The sequence below is a fragment of the Cnephaeus nilssonii genome, assembly GCF_951640355.1.
Source record: "Cnephaeus nilssonii genome assembly, chromosome: 13".
Classification (NCBI taxonomy): Eukaryota; Metazoa; Chordata; class Mammalia; order Chiroptera; family Vespertilionidae; genus Cnephaeus; species Cnephaeus nilssonii.
The window spans coordinates 7,969,774-7,989,297 of NC_137084.1; the positions used below are offsets into that span (position 1 = coordinate 7,969,774).

General features: G+C 59.7%; 1 protein-coding gene across 4 annotated transcripts in view; it reads left to right on the forward strand.

The window, feature by feature from the left end:
• ANO1 (anoctamin 1) overlaps nt 1-19,524 on the forward strand; it is a 147,552-nt gene that overhangs the window by 115,857 nt on the left and 12,171 nt on the right. For 3 of the 4 annotated variants that reach the window (XM_079788877.1, XM_079788878.1, XM_079788880.1), the window contains exons 14-23: nt 2,630-2,712; nt 4,675-4,686; nt 5,266-5,337; nt 7,360-7,437; nt 8,441-8,515; nt 12,302-12,503; nt 12,668-12,779; nt 13,766-13,823; nt 16,851-16,951; nt 17,508-17,653. In XM_079788877.1, coding sequence (XP_079645003.1) covers nt 2,630-2,712; nt 4,675-4,686; nt 5,266-5,337; nt 7,360-7,437; nt 8,441-8,515; nt 12,302-12,503; nt 12,668-12,779; nt 13,766-13,823; nt 16,851-16,951; nt 17,508-17,653 — 939 coding nt within the window. The remainder of the gene's footprint in view (nt 1-2,629; nt 2,713-4,674; nt 4,687-5,265; nt 5,338-7,359; nt 7,438-8,440; nt 8,516-12,301; nt 12,504-12,667; nt 12,780-13,765; nt 13,824-16,850; nt 16,952-17,507; nt 17,654-19,524) is intronic. The other variant, XM_079788879.1, reaches the window with a different exon arrangement.

Genomic DNA, 19,524 nt, shown 5'->3' on the forward strand with positions numbered 1-19,524 from the left:
ATGAGAACCCAGCGTCTGCTCCCCACCCCCACTCCAATACTCCACCTCTGAGCTCTGCCCCCTCTGCTGGTGTCACTCACAGCTCTGGTGCCAAGCACACTTAGCACCCGCCTGGCCCGTTCCTGATGGGACCAGCTCACATGTGTGCTGGACTGGCTTCCTCATCTGCCCACCACTCCTGCCTCCCCCTCCAGAGCCTGCGCTGAGGACTGACTATGCCAGGCGCTGGCAGAGGCTCTGCACGGCTTATCTCCGTGACCCCACCACAGTGCACAGCGGAGGGAGGCTCTGTTCATATTCTCTCATGAGGACACTGAAGCCCAGAGAGGTTAAGTGACTTGCCCAAGATCACACAGCTAACAGACTCATACCAGACCTGGCAGATCCATGCCCCAGTCACACCTCTCCACCCCAGCGTGCTCCAAGCCCTGCTCTGTGCCCTCCTGGAGGGGCCGAGGTTCACCCAGAGCGGGTCGTGAGGGCGCTCAGGCAGCAACACTGCTCGGCCAGGCAGGACCACCAAGTTTAGGTTAAATCCGGTAAATCCGGTGCAGCCCCTTCTCTGCCGCCAGCTTGGTCCCTTCACACTACTTTATTGAGCACCTACTATGCGCACAGCAGTGCTGCTTCACACCTTCGAAGGTGTTGGCCAGCCCTCCCCAACAGCCCATCCTTGGGGGGGAAACATATGGTTCCATCTGCACCACCACCACCACCACCACCACCACCACCACCCTCCTCCCCAGGAGGGAAAAGGGCAATCTGTTTCGCGGTCTGCCCCAGCCTCCTCCAGCTCCACTTCCACCCGGGAGACAAGTGGGCCTGTCTGTCAGAGAGTCAAAAGCAAGTTCAGTCTACACTTTCCCATTCGGGGCGGGGGGGGGGGGGGGGACAACAGAAAAGCCAACCCACTCCCATGAAGCACTGACTGCAGGAGAAAAGGGGGTTATTAGGAATCAAGACAGAAGCCACGGGAAAGAGCCCGCTGGGCTGAGAGGTGTGTGTGCCCTGTGCGGCCGCACCGCACAGGATGGGGTGCAGGGGGCGGGGGGGACCATCCCTCTGTCCCCGGGCCTCCCGCTGCTGGTTTCTTAATCCCGTGCCCAAGTGTTTCTTCATTGCCCTCAGAGATCACCTCCCACTGCAGCTTCATCGCCCACTGCGTCCTTTCTTTTCCGTCCTCCAGCTTCTAACGTTTCTGCTCACACAGTGACAGACAGCGGCCCCAAACCTGTTCCTGCTGGGAGGGGCGCGGGCTGTGCCCCCGGGGCAATGGCTGCCAGCCCGCGGTCCTAATCTCGCTTCCACGCCACGGAGGGGTCCGACTTCCCCGGGGCTGACACTCTGGGTCCAGAGACCTCAGCTCCCTGCTGCCTGGAACTTAGGACATTTCAAAGCCTCAAATTAGGCGTCGCACACAGCAACGTGGAGCCCCATTTAGCTGTTCTCCAGGATCAGTTTTCTGAAATGATGGCATAATCATGGGTTTGAACTGCCTGTCGGTTTCGTGCAGAACAAAGGGAATGATTTGATTTGAGCCCGGCCCCAAGGAGCCGGAGAGCGATGGTCCCTGCTTGAATGAAATGGCAGAGGCAGGACTGAAACCCCTTCCCCGGGGTCGGCGTGGCGTGGGCAGGTGACCCGGCTGCGTCACCCTGAGCTGGAGGGACACAGGGAGAGCTACCCAGCTTATGGGGTCGTTGGAAACCTCGAGTGCATAAGAATAGCACCTCCCTCCTGTGATTCCTGGGGGGTTGATGGATACTTTACATGACAGCCCTTCCTATAGGCCTGACTCGGGACCGCTCGACCTTTGCATGCACCCGAGCTTCCTTCCTGGGGAGAAGCGTTAAGGGTAAAGGGTGCAGCCAGTTGCCTCTCCAGTTGCAAGCTGTGTGCTCATGAAAGCTGTTCGCTCATTCAGTGAGCACCCTTGAGCTCCTGTCTGTGTCGGGTGCCGGGGACCCAGGGGAATAAGGCCCCACCCCTGCCCCTGACGCTAGAAGGGCCCCTTGACATGGGACGGGGATCGTAATGGAGGGCAGTGTGGACACTGTGAGCAGGAGAGGCCCCAGGAGGAGTTAGTTTCCTTCTGACACTGAGGAGGAGGATCGGGGGCTCCCCGGAGGAGGCGGCGTTTGACCTATGCTTAGTCTGTTGGGGATGCGAAGCAGGAGGCCGCGCCGAAGAGCGCAGCTCAGCAGCCAGACCACCTGCGTGGGTTTGAAGCTTGAGTGCGTGGCCGTGGCTCTCCCCTCACGCTTTCTGACCACAGGAGCTCCACCTGTGACCTGGGGGGGGGGGGGGGTCCCCGAGATCGATGGAACGGGGCGGTTAAGAGCCCAGGCTCTGGGACCAGCCTGGGCTGGCCCCTCGCTGGCTGGATGGGTAACCTTGGCCAGGACCTGACTTCCATGTGCCTCCGTTTCTTCATCTGTAAATGGGGAAAGTGGCCGTCTCTGCCTCAGGGTGGGCGGGGGGGCGGAAAGGGTTCATTCCCGTGACGTTCCTGGCCCAGCACGATGTCACCCTCCCTCACCACACGGTGCAGAAGCAAAGAAGGCCTGTGTGCCAGCCGGTGTCTCGGGGCTGCTCGGCCCTGACCTTGTGGTTTTCCTCCTGCCTGCAGCCGCCACCTTCATGGAGCACTGGAAGCGCAAGCAGATGCGCCTCAACTACCGCTGGGACCTCACAGGCTTCGAGGAGGAGGAGGTGAGTGGGGGGCACTGCGTCCTCCCCTGCCCCCACCCGTTAGCTCCTGGGGACGCTCCTGGACGCCCGAGGCCCTGGGGCCCAGGCAAGGCCGCTCCCGCCTGCTTCCTGGTTCACATCCCTGGTGTTTGAATCACCCGCGGTTGCCAGGGCGACCGTTTGATGTCTGTCGAGTGTTTCTGATCTCCATGCTCACATGGACGCACCACCCACCAGTGCGGTCAGGGACGGCTCTCACCACGCTGACCTCATCGAATCCAGGGGAGGCCGGGCGAGTCTGGGAGGGAATCACCACCGCCCAGGAGGCCGGGTCCCCAAAAGCGGCTGTGAGCCTTTGCCCTGGTGCCAAAGCCACGCTCCCCGGTGCCAGTCATGGGGCGTGGCTGAGAAGTGGGAGCCGAGCCTTTCCCAGTCGAGGGAAAACCAGACGCCCGCATCACCGCTTTCCCAAGCCAGGGCCCCGGGGCCCCTGGGACGGCGGAGAACGCTCTCCCGAGGTTCCTCGGAGAAGCCTGGCCGCTGCCCTCCGCATGGGCAGCTCCCGCCGGAATTCCCCGCGGGAGGAGTGGGGAAGACAAGGAAAAGCAGTGCCCCCGCCTGCCGCCCACAGAGCAGACTGCGAGGTGTGGCCACACTGGTCGCCACTTAACTTTATAGAACGCCGAGCTTGTCTTTTAAAAGCGAGCTCTCGTGCATGTTCCCTGGAACGTGAACTCTCCCCCTTGGTTTCTTAGCATCCCTATGTTTTCCCCACACGTGCTCCCTCCTGACACTGAGTCTGCCCGCTCGTCTTCAGCCAAACCTACTGCAGTCAGGGAAGCTGGGGGGCGGGCTCCGTGCTCACCGTGCTGCTGGTGGCCGAGGGGACTGGAGTCTGCGGGGAGAGGCGCAGCGTACCTCGGGAGCCAGGCGGCTGGCCTCCATCCTGATTCGGCACTGCCCTTGCTGTGTGACCCAGGCCAAGTTGCCTAACCTCTCTGTGCCTCAGTGTCATCCCTTCTTAAATACGAATTGTGAACTAGTTCTCACTCTAGGGGGTTTGAGGAGGTCTCAGTGGATAAGAAGCACTTAGGGCAGGGAGGGCCCCGCACCAGTAAGTGCCCCATGACCGGTCACCCGCTAGCCGCCTCTGAGCTCAACCCTCTTCCACGGGGAGCCCCATTATCCCGTCTCACACATGGCGACGCCAAAGCAGGTGCATCCCGTTCTCCGACAGGCAGCCCTTCAGGAGTGAGCCAGGCATGGAACCTCCCCCTGGGCAGGTTCTCTCCTTGTCGCTGTTCCAGTTAGGAAGATGCGAATATGACAAAAGGCAGTCGCCGTCTTATTTGTCTTATTTTAGAAGAAGATTTAGAATGCCCTTTTCATGATGTCCCTGCGGTTGGGGAAAGTTGGGGAGGGGGCCAGTCCTGTGTGCTCAGCCCCTCGGGGATCCATCCCATGATCTCTTCACCTGCTCCCCGCCCCCGGCACTTGACTTTGGGGTGGCAGTCGGAGCCCTTGGGCATGAGGCCCCAGGGGACTGAATGAGGTCCGCAAGGTAAGTCTCCCCATCACCCTCCCCCACCCCCATAGCTGACCAGGGACCCTTTGGGAGTGCATCTGAGGGGTAAAGGCAGCCTCTCCATGCAGCCTGAGCTCCCGGCGTTGGCCCTGGGAGCAGAAGGAGCCCGTGTACCCCTTGGCTGAGACCAACACAGCCCAGCACTTGCCTGGGAAGTCCCGAAATCACTCAGGCTGCCAAAGCAACAGCACTGGTCACCCTAAAGCAACAACGGTCGCTAGTGCGTGCCGGACCCCCAAGTGCTCCTCGTGTGCCCGTGTGTGTCCTGCACCCGCATCCCAGCCCTTAAGAAAACTGTCTTTCGTTTAGAGGACGTGGCCTATTTCTTTAAAAACAGCACAAGTAACGGAATCTTTTTGTTTGTTTGTTTTCACTTTTATGTTTCTGGTTCCCTGAAGGAGGCCGTCAAGGTTTGGAACTTTTTGTCACTCCTCTGTCTCCCCGTAGCCTGTCTCCCGGGGAGAGGGACCTTCTCACGCCTCACCTGTCTCTTTCTACCATCAGGCCTCTCGCAGCTCCTCCACCGCCGCCGGCGGGGTCTCCGCTTCTCCCCACCTTCGGGTCTCTCTTAACCCCGTTCTTCCGTTCCAGTGCCCTTCGCTGACCTGCTCTGGGCGCCCCCGAGGCCTGGCGCCTCTGGTCTGCCCGCGCTTGCTGAATCTTACTGCGTCTCTCCTGCCCCTGGTAGACGTTCTCGGGGCCAATTCACAGCTGGGTGTTCCAGAGGGGGCCCCCGGGCACAGACTCGCTGCCAGCAGCACCCAGAGCCAGGTTCCGTGGCCTTCCCAACGGGCTGGGTTCCCAACAAGGGTTAGATCCCGGACAGACGGCACATGGCGAGTTCTGAATTGGAAATGGTACAAAACAGCCAGCTATGAATTGGCCCCAAAGGGTGCCCAGGGGGAATGGGTGGACTGAATTTGGCATGTGCGCTCAAGGTGAGGATCTCAAACTCACAATTCACACGGCCAACTTGGTTTCTTCCACAGGACCATCCCAGAGCTGAGTACGAAGCTCGAGTTTTGGAGAAGTCACTTAGGAAAGAATCCAAGAACAAAGAGGTACGGTGGCCACTGCTTCTGGCTTTCCCAGCAGTAAAACATGGTGTGTTCATCAACAGTGTAGACGAGGGCTCAGAACGCTCTGTATGTTCAACAGTGTAAATCACAAGCTGGCCCGCTAGACAGAAATATTTAGGCTCTGCAGGCCTCTGTCACAACTGCTCAATTCTGCCACTATGGCTTGAAAGCAGCCATAGACAGCAGGTAAACAAATGGGCCTGGCCCATTTGTTCCAATAAAACTTTATTTATAAAAACAATTGCGGGGGGGGGGGGCAGATTTGGCTATAGGCTGTAGTTTGTCCAACCTGCTATAGCTCTATCTTCTTGATCTATCCTGAGCGTGACCTCAAACTTCAGCCAGCATTTTAACACCAAGGACCAGGTAGCTTTGCAGCTTTTTCGCAGTCCACTTGACATTCATTGTGTCCACCTCATTGTGGTCTGTGTTGAAGGATGAAATGGAGGGGGTTGCTCAACCAGCGTCCCTGAGCAAATGGCCAGTCCCTTGTTCCACTCGCAGACAACGAGGATGAGAGAGAGAGGCGGTGTTTTGAGATGTCCTTGAGGCCATCATCTTCTTATAATAAATGCCTTTCTTTCTCCCCAATCCTGTCATTCGAGCTGGCAGTCTTACGTGCGCAGCCTGAACACGCACAAGCCTCCAGAGAGCTTGGCTGTTTTGCGATGGAGGTGTTTGTACATGGCCGGGACCGCGCAGAGCCCTGGGCCCTTGTCAGCATCTGACCGAGGCTGGGGACCTTCGCATCATGCCTGTGGGACGGGGACAGTGGACGGATGCTCGTCCCAGCTCCAGTGTCTGCTGTCCCCTTCGCACGCTCAGCCTCCGGGGCTGATCAGGACAGTCCCCCAGTCTTTCCTGGTCGCTGTGTCACATGGACAGAGTTTTCTGGTTCCGAGTGGCTGGGGGTTGCAATCGCCGACATCCCATCTAGGGGGTAAAGTGGGTGCACCAAAGCCCCCTCTTGGGCCCGTTTCCATGACAGCAGAATCCAGCTTAGTCCTCTTGTAGTCACAAAGAGGGTGCACTCTTTAAACACACTCTTAGAGTCTGAGCGGGACTCGGGGTGCAAAAATGTAACCACAAAAGCATGAGCCATCACCCCAAATCAGGAGATTGTCTGCAGTTTAACCAATAGAAGGTGTGACACCCCCATGCACGGTGCCTTCTGAGCAGCAACCTGTGGCCTTGAGCGGCTCCTTTACCCCTCCTGGGCCTCGGCCTCCCCTCCTGAAGGGAGAGGCGTGGATGCCAGCGTGCTCAGTGCGGCATCCCAGGACAGTCCATGCCATGGCTTCACGGTGGCACCTCTGAGCATGAGCAGGGATGGGTGTTGCATTCCCCCCTAAAGGGAAAGGGCTTTGTGGCACATGTCATGTCCATGTAAATCGAGGGACTTGACCAGCCCCAACAGTGGGTATGCCCCTCAGACCCCCAGTCACTCCCCCTCTGGGCTTTAACCAGAGATCTCAGATCACATGAGAACAAGGTATGGGTGATTTCTGCAGGCTGTTGGAGGACCCCAAGCCCTGTGTGCCCCTGGTGGGCCACACCCTTTATTTTCTCCTCCATTTCATTGGCTCCCAGCGGCTCCTTTATGGTTTTAGTTCCCCCCAGCTGAGGCACCAGATTCACTTAGGAAAACACAATCCACCCCTTTATTGGTCTTACAACTCTGGGTGTGGCCTCCTTTATGTTGGCGTCGGATGCTCCGCACGCTTGGCGTCTCTGCATAAGTGAACCCTGTAAATCACAGCAGCCCGTTTGCGAGCCCCGCGGGCTTCTGTGCTGGGGTCTCAGTCTGAGGCTGGTCTGCCGCTCCCCTCCCCCCGGGCCTCAGCCTTGCTGTTAGGTCGGGGTCCCTGCCAGCTCCTGCTGGTTTGCAACGCCCAGAACATGGACCAGCCTGGGCGGCAAGCACACCACGGGGGCGACGGGGGCCTGGGCCAAGGTCACACCTCACCCCGTGGTGCTCTCTTGTTCCCTCCCACCTCCCCTTAGAAGCGCCGGAAAATGCCAGAAGATTCAACAAACAAATGGAAGCAGAGGGTTAAGACAGCCATGGCGGGGGTGAAATTGGTACTTGTCTGTGTCGGGGCGATGCGAGTCGTGACTGTTTGCGACGATCTAAGTCCATTGCGTCCTCCTCAGCCAACTCTGACTTCTGTGTTGGTTTTTGTCTTTTTTTTAACACTCACCTTCGTGCTTCTTCGCCTTCCTGCCACACCCTGTGGTGAGCTGTGACGTGTGTGGAGGTGTCACTGCATGGCTATGGCTGCGGGGGGTTGGAGGGTGCGGGGGGCCTTGTGAACTGTGCTTGTCACCACTGCCTGCCAGCGGTCTCGTCTTCTCGTTAACACGCATGTCGCCCGTCCCGGAACGAGGGCCTCCTGGGTCGTGTCCTCGGCAGCATTCCTTGTGCGAACACGTGCGTTTCCCATGGGAAAAGCCCACCCCGAGTCTTGAAACATCCCAGGTTGGTGACAGGCTTCTACGTAGGGCTTCTCCCGACCCAGAGAGCCTCCAGGCGCCTGTCGCCGCGTGTCGCCGCGGTCCGCTGCTGCTACGTGGCAAACAGCATTGGAACGTGCCGTGTGGGCTGCTTGTTTCGACTTGCTCTGCAAAGGAAAATAACTATTATGGTCTGGGCGGCGGAGGGCAACGCACCTTAGACCGGCTCGCCTTAGACGTGAGACCTTCAGCCAATGAAATGGGTCCAATACGCTTCTCCCCGGTCTGGCGGTCTGACTTAGAAAAGTGTTTAACACGCTTGTTGTTGCTATTACTGCCTTACACAGAGGAAGCCCACTGTAAACGACCGTTCCTCCTATCATTCCGTGGCATCATTTCCTAGGTCATGAGACCCCAGCTGTTTCTTTGAACACTAGACGTTTGCATCCACTCGAACTGTAAATGGTTTTTTTTAAGGTGTTTCTCAGTATTTCTGTTGTCCAAGTTCACGCACACATGCACGCACGCGCACGCACATATGTGCACACACACACGCACGCACACACTCGTGCGCGTGCGTGCCTCCCCACCCGGGTGGTTCCCACGGTGACCGCATTGTTCCGTGTTGCAGACTGACAAGGTGAAGCTGACCTGGAGAGACCGGTTCCCCGCCTACTTCACCAACTTGATGTCCATCGTCTTCATGGTAAGTTCCGGAAGGCCGAGGCGGGAGGACGCTGGGGGAGCCCACACCCAGCCCGGGGTCCGCCGTCACTGTGGCAGGTGTATGCTCCTGGGATGGTGCCGCTGGAATGGGAAGGAGCGAGGTTCCCCAGTGGTCCCCTGGTATCCGTGAGATAATTTCCCAGGTTCCCTCTCATTGTGACACCCAGACCCAGATTTCGCAGATGCTATTTAAGACAAAACTGAGGTTTTTATTTTTTTTAATTTATCGTTATTGTTGAAAGTATTACAGATGTCCCCTTCCCGCCTCCCACCCCACTGACTCCCTCCACCCTGCTCCCACCCCTCCCCAGGCCTTCACCCCACTATTGTCTGTGTCCATGGTTATGCATATATGCATATAAGTTCTTTGGTTAATCTTTTCTTGCCTTCTCCCCTTCCCTCTGAGCTTTATCAGCCTGTCCCATGCTGCTATGTCTTGGGTCTATTTTGTTCGTCAGTTTATTTGGTTCATTAGACTCCACATATGAGTGAGATCACGTGATGCTTGTCTTTCTCTGACTGGCTTATTTCGCTTAGCATAATGCTCTCCAGGTCCCTCCATGCTGTCTCAAAGGGTAAGAGTAAATGTACCACAGCTTTTTTATCCACTCATCTACTGATGGGCACGCGGGCTGTTTCCAGATCTCAGCTTTTGTAAATTGTGCTGCTGTGAACATAGGGGTGCATACCTTCTTTCTGACTGGTGTTTCTGGTTTCTTAGGACATAGTGTTAGAAGCGGGGTTGCTGGGTCAGAAGGCAGTTCCATTTTTAATCTTTTGAGGAAACTCCACACGGTTCTCCACAGTGGCTGCGCCAGTCTGCACCCCCACCAGCAGTGCACTGGGGTTCCCTTTTCTCCACATCCTCCCCAGCACTGGTTGCTTGTTGATCTAATGATGGTAGCCATTCTGGCAGGTGGGAGGTGGTACCTCATTGTCCTTTTAATTGGAAGGTTTTTAAAGGAAAAGATTAAATAAGCACAGACAGGACAGAAGTCCGGGCGATACAACTCAGGTGACTGGGGGGCTGTGACGGGCTGGTGGGCCCGGCTGACTCGAATGACTCAGCCACACCTGAGCTCTCCAAGGGGGTTTTCCCCCCACGCTGATGGGGCTCCCCCGGCCGGCCGGGCTTTCATTCTTCCCCACGAGGTCAGGGCCACCTGTGGTCACTGAAGGAACGGCTGTCCCCTTGTCCAGCCCCCACCCTGTGACCTGGCTCCCAGGGGCCCCGGGTTTGAGGGCTGAGCCTGAGCCCAGCTGGCCGGAGCACCGAACAGGGAGCATCTCCTTCAGGCCTCACCACCTGCCTGTCCTGAGACCACCCCTGCAGCTGGTGAGGAAACTGAGGCCTGGAGGTCCGGTCGCTCTCCCCAGGCTGCCAGCCAGCAGGAGACAGGGCCACAGGCCATGAGGGCCGTCTGCCCCAGGAGCCCGCTGTTCCATATGAACTTGGGGCCAGAGGCTTATCTTGGTTTTCCAGGCTGGGATAAGGGCAGGGCCGAGTGAGGACTCAGTTTCCCCTCGTGCTCTTACACATGCTAAAGGGGGATCTCGGCTAATGGAAAGAAATCCCCGGAGCCAACTTGATGGGGCTGGGGGGGCTGTTGTGCCATCCAGATGACTCTGAGCGGGCCGGTCTGGTCTTGAGGGCCCTGGGGCACACGCCCCAAAGGCATGTGAGTGTCCCCTCTGGGCAAACATTGGGCTTAGTTCTGGGGGGCACCTAAGGATGATGTGGTCCCTACCCAGAGCCTCCCTGGGGCTCACGTCACAGGGGACGGGATGCGGAAGCAGGAGACTGAGGCACCTGGCGGAGAAGTGGCAGTGTCCTTGCAGAAGGACCAGCCAGGGGCGACAGGAAGTGGGGGGGCTGGCTGGGCCCTTCTGCGCTGCAGCAAGGAGCCCTTGGCTACATGTCACTTCCTGGATGGTCTTGCAGGGCGTTTAAGCTCCTCGTAACCAAAAATGAGGAGGTGGGCTGTGCAGGGCTAGCCTGGCAGCTCCACAATGCCGCCAGACACGGACCTCTCTGACCTTCCTCTCACCCATCCTGTGCCTCCTGCTCCAGCCCCGGCATCACCTCCACTCTCTAGGCGGGAGGAAGGGTCAGGGCCAAGGGAAAGGAGACCAAGCCCGTGGAGGCAGCCCCTCTTTGAAGGTGCTTTCCAGAGACCTACCACAACTTCTGCTTGCATCTCACTGGTCAGACCCTTTCCCGTGGGCCCCCCTGTCTGCAGGGAAATGGGGCGCCCTGTCACTCCCAGCAAAGGCAGGCTAGTGGGCAGGGAAGGAGCTGGCCCTTGATGTCCTGGCCACCCCGTCAAATGACTCAGTAAGTTTTGTCCCACCCACGGGAGCTCCATTCACGGAACAGATTCTGGTTGAGCACCTACGATGTGCCCCGTGTTCCTGGTGTAGAGACCCCGGGGTGGCCACACCAGCCAGCCCCAGGCCCGAGCGGCCCTTTCCTTCCAGGGGGAACTGCACCCAGGAAGGAGGCTGCACGGGGCTTGCCTGTCATGGGGACGTGCCAGCCCTCTGCCTGGGAAAGGGGGGGCCTTGCTGAGTCACCCTGCAGGCCCGGCCGCCTGCCTGCCCGCCCCTCCACACGCTGGCACGAGGGCCATCTCCAGGGCCAGGGCGGTGCCTTCCCCTGGGAGGGGCCCCTTGGCAGGAGCCAGGGATTTCCGAGGAAAGCCCTTGTTCCCAGAGCCGGCAAGGAGCGGTACCCACACCTCAAAATGGGGCCACCCCTTCATCAGGGTGTGGTGTGGCCGTGGACATTTCTTGGGCAGGGTGTGGTCAGCCTTTAGTCACCAGCAGAAGCAAAGTCACTGGCCCAGAGTTCAAAATAAGAGCTTTGCCAGGAGACTTCCGATGGCTGCGGTGTCCCGAGGGGTGAACCAAGCTGCAGGCGCACAGCGCACCCCCAGGCCCCCGGGACTGTCCCAGGAGCCTCTCGGCACCCTCCCAGCAGAGCCGGGGCCCACCCTCCGCACCCTAATGGGAGTAAATGTGTGAGGATGTGGAAACCCAGGAGGGAGTGGGAAGAGCATGGAGCCTGCGCCCGCAGTGTGTCCTCGGGGCTAGGATTCGCAGGTGGCCTCACCCCTGGGGCAGGACAGGGTCTCCCCGGCTGAGTTAGGGTCTTTGAGGAAAAGGAAACGGAACCCAGACAGACAGACAGACAGACAGAGCCACACGGAACAGCCTTGTCATCCCAGCCAGCTGCCCGCCCCCCCCCCCCCCCCGCCGTCTCCCAGGCAACCTCCAGCCCGCATTGTGTGGGACGTCCCAGTCCAACAGTGGGGTGTGGCAAGAGGAGGGGCTCGCTCTTGGGGACAAGCTAGAGGGTGTTGGTGACCCCAGGGAGGTTGAGAGAAGGGACCCAATCGGACTGTCCACCCCACACGCCACCCGCCTCCTTTAAACATCGCTCCACCCGAGAGCGTGTCTCTACTTCTTCTCATCGCCAGGTTGGGGGGAGGAGCCCCCACCCGGTGGTCAGCCTGGTGAACCCCACTTGTGTGCTGGGTGACCTGGCCTGGCAGCAGACCGCTCTGATCTGATCCTGATCTGAGCCTCAGTCTCTTCTGGAAAACAGAAACCAGTCCTTGTTCGTGTCTGTGGAGTTAATGCCACCGAGCCCCTGGCATGTGCAGTGACAGGAAGCCGAGAGTGTGGCGAGGGCTGGCTGGGGAGCAGAGCGGGGGGGTCTGGGAGACCCAGGTGGCCCAGCCGAGGCGTCCCTCCTCCTCTGCAGATCGCTGTCACCTTCGCCATCGTCCTTGGGGTCATCATCTACAGAATATCCACAGCCGCCGCCTTAGCCATGAACTCCTCCCCCGCCGTGCGGTCCAACATCCGGGTCACGGTCACAGCCACCGCGGTCATCATCAACCTGGTGGTCATCATCCTGCTGGACGAGGTCTACGGCTGCGTAGCCCGGTGGCTCACCAAGATCGGTGAGTGCCCGTGTCCGGGACGCGGCCCGGCCGGCCCTGGAGCCAGGCAGCCCCTCCGGCCCTGGGGCCTCGGGCGGGTCCCTTCCCTCCTCTGGCCCCGTCCCCTGAGAGCCGCGTGGAGCCGTCAGCCGGCCACTCAGCGGCCTGCATCTCCCTCCCTGCAGAGGTCCCCAAGACGGAGAAGAGCTTCGAGGAGAGGCTGATCTTCAAGGCTTTCCTGCTGAAATTCGTCAACTCCTACACCCCCATCTTTTACGTGGCTTTCTTCAAAGGCCGGTACGGACCTCCTCAGCCACTGAAACTCGCTGCCTTCCCCCCACTCGCTGCTGCCAGGCCCGTGGGAGGCGCCCCTCCCTGTGTCCATAGGCGGGGGGCACCGTGGCCCAGGACAGAGTCAGGATGGTTCTCACTGCTGCTGAGTTATAGTGACTGTGGGGGTGCCAGGCAGCAGGGACCCTGGGCATTGGGGTCCCTGAACATTAGGGACTCCAGGCAGCAGGGGTCCTGGGCAGTGGGGACCCCAGATAATAAGGACCCCAGGCAGCGAGCGCCAGGTGCCTCCACAGTGGGTCAAGATGCCTCGGGATGAGGCCCCTGGGAGAAGGTGTGAGAAGTGCCGCTGCTGACCAGCTCCATGTGCCAGGCTGGTGACAGGGTGAGCCCGTGTCTGGACCCTCTGGAGCCATCCTGGCCTGTGACCCCCTCCACCAGACTCCCTACCACCCCTCCTGCTGGGGCTGGCAGGTCTGATCCCAGAACCCCTCCCAAAGGCTCCTCCTCAGCATCCTGTAATTTACAAGACCCTCGGGGTCCTCCCACCCTGGGGTCCCAGAGCCCAGCCAAGGGGTCCAGGCCCCCTGAGAGCATCCGTGACAATGGAGCAGGCCCCCAGCCCTCACATCCCACAGGAAGCTGAGAGGCAGCCTCAGGGACCACCACACCCCAGCCTGCAAGGTCCCTGGGGTTCCATGGCCCTGCCATGGTGGGTGACAGCTTGGCTTAGTCCCCCCCTGGGCTCCCCGCTTCCGTCCCCCCTCAGCCACTATGTTTCCTGTTACGTTTCTCACCCCATGTGGGTTTGGGACTCACAGGAACACTGGACCAACAGAACATCCCCCGGTCATTTTTTAGCCAATGGAACAGGCAGGGAGAGGCCTATGTAATACACTCCAGGCTATGCCTTCGGGACTCTCAGCTCGCCTCTCCCCTGGGGGTCCCCCAAGCTGGGTCTCTGCTCTCTAACTGCCTCCCAACCGTTACAGGTTCGTGGGGCGCCCTGGCGACTACGTGTACATCTTCCAGTCCTTCCGCATGGAAGAGGTAATGAGCTCGCAAGCCTCCCGTGCCCCCGATCACATCTCCATTCTGTCCACTCAGCACCCGGCCGATTCCTTATCGGGGGCAGTCTCCTTCCTTCCTGTGGGAGCCCCTATCCCGGGGGGTGGCCGGGCTCTGATAATCTTAGGCGTGTCCGTACAGGATTACCCTAAAAGGGGCATCTCTTCATAGTCAGGGAAACCCAACAATGACGCCGATTTTTTCCCTTTTCCTATTAGACCAAGAATCTTTTCTTCTTTGGTTAAGATGAGAGGAAAACTAAACTCGGCTACCTTTAACATTGAAATGCCCACTTCTCTTCCCCCCAAACACAATGCTGGTGACCTGGGGCCACCACGGGTCTGGTCAGGGCGCCCGCTGTCCTCTGCCGCTGAGTCCCGGCCCCAGACCAAGCTGGGGCTTCTGAGCCTGTCGGTTGCTCAGGTCTCAGGGGACCAGGTCAGCATTTCCAGCCCCCAGAATAATTCCACTTATCAGAAAACAAGGGGGAGTGTCTTCCTGATGAAGACCCTGTGGAAGGGAAGATGGGGGTGGACATCAGGTACAGGGCGATCTGGCTGCCCAGGGCACAGCCTAGGGGTTCAACCCCTGGAGTGCCAGCCTCCGAACATCCCGACACAGGCCTCACCCACAGGAACAGATGTCCGCAAAAGGCCCAGCCAGGGCTTTCCTCTGACGTGCCCTTCACATAGACGGTGCCCTGACAAACTCCTCGGTGTTTGGAGAAGTTGGTGACGGGCCTTCGTAGAATAGAATAAAGCAAAGGCCATCATCTTTTTTTTTTTTTTTTTATGAAACAACTAGAGGCCCGGTGCACAAAATTCGTGCACGGGGGGAGGGGGTGTCCCTCAGCCCAGCCTGCACCCTCTCCAATCTGGGACCCCTTGAGGGATGTCCAACTGCCCGTTTAGGCCAGATCCTGGTAGGATCTAAATGGGCAGTCGGACATCCCTCTCAAAATCCAGGATTGCTGGTTCCCAACTGCTCGCCTGCCTGCCTTCCTGATTGCCCCTAACCGCTTCTGCCTGCCAGCCTGATCACCCCCTAACCATTCCCCTGCCAACCTGATTGATGCCTAACTGCTCCCCTGCCAGCCTGTTTGCCCCTAACTGCCCTCCCCTGCAGGCCTGGTCACCCCTAACTTCCCTCCCCTGCAGGCCTGGTCACCCCTAACTTCCCTCCCCTGTAGGCCTGGTCCCCCCCAACTGCCCTTCCCTGCAGGCCCAGTCACCCGCAACTTCCCTCCTCTGCCGGCCTGGTCACCCCTAACTGCCCTCCCCTGCTGGCCATCTTGTGGCGGCCATCTTGTGTCCACATGGGGGCAGCCATCTTTGACCACATGGGGGCAGCAATCTTGTGTGTTGGAGTGATGGTCAATTTGCATATTACTCTTTTATTAAATAGGATAGAGGCCTGGTGCACGGTTGGGGGCCAGCTGGTTTGCCCTGAAGGGTGTCCCGGATCAGGGTGGGGGTTCCCTTGGGGCATGGGGTGGCCTGGGTGAGGGGCCTGTGGTGGTTTTCAGGCTGGCCACGCCCCCCAGCAACCCAAGCAGAGGCCCTGGTATCTGGGATTTATTTATCTTCTATAATTGAAACTCTGTATCCTTGAGCAGAGCCAAGCCTCCTGCTAGCTCCATGGCTGCAGCCATTTTTGTTGGGATTTATTTATCTTCTATAATTGAAACTTTGTAGCCTTGAGTGGAGGCCTAGGCCGGCCTCCTGCCATCTTGGTTGTGTTAATTTGCATACTTGCTCCTGATTGTCTGGTGGGCATGGCTTGTGGGTGTAGCGGAAGTACGGTCAATTTGCATATTACTCTTTTATTAGATAGAATGGCTCTGCAAGATAAACTTTTGGGTAAGAATATAAAAAGGTTTGCTAGGGACTCAAAGAGGAGTCCTCTGTACTCAGGGGGTCTTCCAGGGTGTCCTGAGTTCTCTTTGTTCAGATGAGTTTAAGTTCCTCAACCATCATACCGGCCCCCAGCCTAAGGCCACATAAGCCCCCTAAGGACAGGGGCATTAGGTGGCTGGCTGTCTCACCATGTGGCTTCCCAACTGTGGGGACCCCAGCCTGCCGTGGCCATGGCCGTGGCCGTGGCCGTGGCCATGCAGGGTCTGTGGACAGGCAGCCGGTGTGAGGGACAAGGCGCTGGCCTTGGGGGAGGAGGGGAAGCCCGAGATCAGCCCCAGCGTTGCCCATCCTGGTCGTGCACTCCCTCCCTGAGCCTGGTCCCAGCTCAACGGCCTGCAGGCCAGGCGCACTAGCTTCCTGGGGGCAGAACAAAATACCGCAGATGGGAGACTCAAAACAACAGAAATTGCCCGGCCGGTGTGGCTCGGTGGTTGAACATCGATCTATGAACCAGGAGGTTACAGTTTGATTCCCGGTCAGGGCATATGCCCAGGTTGTGGGCTCGATCCCCAGTAGGGGGTGTGCAGGAGGCAGGCAATCAATGATCCTCTCTCATCATTGATGTTTATCTCCCTCTCCTTTCCTCTCTGAAATCATTTAAAATGTTTAAAAAACAAACAAACAGAAATTGACTCCCTCACAGTTCTGGAGGCCAGCCGTCCGAAACCAAGGTGTCAGCAGGGCTGCCCTCCTCCAAAGGAGAGGGGCTCTCCCCGGCCTCTCCCGGCTTCCGTGGCCACGGGCAGTCCTGGGCGCTCCCTGGCAGATAGACGCGGCACTCCGACCTCTGCCTCCCTCCGGCTTCACTCGCCTTCTCTGCGGGTCCGTGTTCTCTTCTTGTAAGGACATCAGTCATTGGACGGGAGCCCACGGTGCTCCGTGTGACCTCATTCTAACTTGGTCACGTCGGCAAAGACCCTATTTCTAAATAAGGCCCCCTCCTGAGGTTCTGGGATTAGGACGTGGACCTAGCTTTGTGGAGGACACCATTCAGCCCACCCCACGAGGGCCGAGCTCCCCTCCCTGGGGGCTGGTCCTCTCTCCCGTGCCCTTGGGGTGGGTGGGATCTCATGCGCCCTCCCTCTCCCTGCAGTGTGCCCCGGGCGGCTGCCTGATGGAGCTGTGCATCCAGCTCAGCATCATCATGCTGGGCAAGCAGCTCATCCAGAACAACCTGTTCGAGATCGGCATCCCGTGAGTACCGCCGGGCCGGGAGCAGACTGATGTCCGGCCTGGGCCAGGACGGGGTGGGGGGTGTGGGGATGCCAGACAGGGAGGTGGTGAGGACAGAGGGGGAGGACTAGGCAGAAGCCACCCCACCGGGAATGGGAAGGAGGCCGGGGACTCTGCTCCCCGACTGGCTGAGGATGCAGAGTACCGACAGGTCCTGTGGTTGGCAGGTGGAGGCTGTGCCTGCTTACCCAGCATCCTTCAGGAACCGTGGCCCTGAAGGCGCCATGATCTGCCTTCTCTTTCCGCCCTCCCGGGTCCACTTAGGCACAGCCAGACCCTCAGCACCTTCAGGGCCTCCCCGTGATTTTAGGTGGCCATTGCCCACCCTGCGCCTCTGTTTCCTGTGACCCCTGCCTCTGGGGGCAAAGAGGACCGTGGACAAAGCAGTCCTGGCCGGTGTGACAGCTCGGTGTGAAATGACGGCTCGGGGAATCAGGAGCGTGGCTTGGGGTGCAGACGCGCAGCCCCCCAGAGCCCGCCCCCGGGCAGCCTGACCGCGTCCTGGCCTTGCTTTCAGGAAGATGAAGAAGTTCATCCGCTACCTGCGGCTGAAGCGCCAGAGCCCCGCCGACCACGACGAGCACATGAAGAAGAAGCAGCGATACGAGGCGGACTTCACGCTGGAGCCGTTCGGGGGCCTCACCCCGGAGTACATGGAGATGAGTGAGTACCGGCGGGCGTGGAGGGAGGCGGGCCCTTCCTCACCAGGGACGGCCGCGCCACCGTGTGCCCAGGGGTGGCACGGAATGCTCAGAGCGGAGGGAGGGAGACGGAGAGGTTAGGTGTGGCCACGTGGCCACCACCCGGAGCCTCCCTGACCCCTCCCCACCCGCCTCCCTCTGCTCTGGCCGCACGGGCCTCCCCACTGTCACCCAGACACAATGGCCACCTCCCTTGCACGAGCAGTGCCAGGAATGCTCTCCCCCAATACTGGCACGACTCCCCCTCTCCCTTCCCCCGGCCTCAGCACCGAGTGTCCACCCCAGAGGGTCTCCCTGACCACAGTGTTGAAAGGGGGCAGCCCCTCCCTGCACAGCGGCTCCCCTCCACCCTCTGACATGGTCAGCTCGTCCCCTCCCGTCCCTTTCCTAGCGGGCCCCCTGCACCTAGAGCAGGCCCAGGTGGACGGTGGGCGCTCAGTGCGTGCTCACTGAATGAATGGATGGGGGGAGGAGGTCTCAGAGGGGAGCCCCCTGGCCACCACGGACAGGTTATTTAAAAGGCGGGTTCCCTGGCCCATCCCTGGTCTGTGCGGGCCGAGACCTGGGGCTGTGGGTTTTAAAACAAACCCCTGGGCAAAGGCAGCCAGACGCCATTCTGCCGCGGTGAGGCGGTGCGGGGCAGGGCGACCTCGGGCGGAGCTTCCTGCTTTATGGCGAGCCTGCCCTGCGCGCCTGTTGGCCCAGCTGGTCCATGTACGTCCCGCCCGGCTTCCCAGTGGTGCAAGGAGCACCGTGCCATTGACTCAGAAGGAAAAGAATCTGGAGGCTTGGAATATAAGGAAACAGTGTTGTGTTTGGAGGACATTCTCTATTTCCTCCTGGAATAAAATCCAAGCTGAACCAGAGGCAAGTGGGCTGTTCCACCCAGCATGGGGTGTGGGAGGAGGCCTCCCCTGCCTGCCCCCACCCCTGGGGGCGGGAAGCAGCCTGTGATGGGCTAAGATACGAGGTCGTTTCTCAGACGTTCATTTCCATGATGGCTGGAAGTTGAGTCCCACGTTCCCCTGGATTTGATGAAATTAGATCCTGGGACAGGCTCCTCCTGCCCACAGGGAGCGCCCCGCTCCCCCGTACCCCCACGCCGCTCTGGAAAGCTGGGATTGACTTATGGACCAGCTGGGCCAACAGGCGCACAGGGCAGGCTCGCCATAAAGCTGGAAGCTCCGCCCGAGGTCGCCCTGCCCCGCACCGCCTCACCGCGGCACAGCAGGGCCCCGCTGCGCTTGCCCAGGGCTTTGTTTTAAAACCCACAGCCCCAGGTCTCGCCCGGCTCAGACCAGGGATGGGCCAGGGAACCCGCATTTTAAATAAGCTGTGGTGGTGGCCACGGGCGCTCCCCTCTGGAGCTCTCTGCAGGAGTCTTCAGACCTTTCCCTCATCCTTCATCCAGGGGCACTCTGCACCCCGCCACACCCGCTGCCTGCCTCCCCCTCGAGGCCAACTCGCTGGGCACCCAGCAGGAAAAGGCCCAGCTGAGAATGTCCCACCCCTGCCCCCGCCCCCGCCCCATCGAGGCTCCAGCTGCCCTCCCGGCCCCATTCCTGGCCCATCAGTGCAAGATGGGGGAACCCACAGCCTCAGCCTCAGCAGCCCGTGGCCCGCACGCTGAGCCTGTCCTGGGCCCCGTCACCCCCAGAGCCTTTAGGCCGACCAGCGTACGGCCCAGAGGCCACATGGAGCCCCCACCCACTGTGCATCGGGGCAGTGGCCACACTCAGCTGCCCAGGCACACCGTGGCATCCTGTCACCTCCTTGTGCGCCGCCTGCACCGAGTGCCTTGGCCGGGTCCTGTTGTGCAGTTCCTGAACCAGC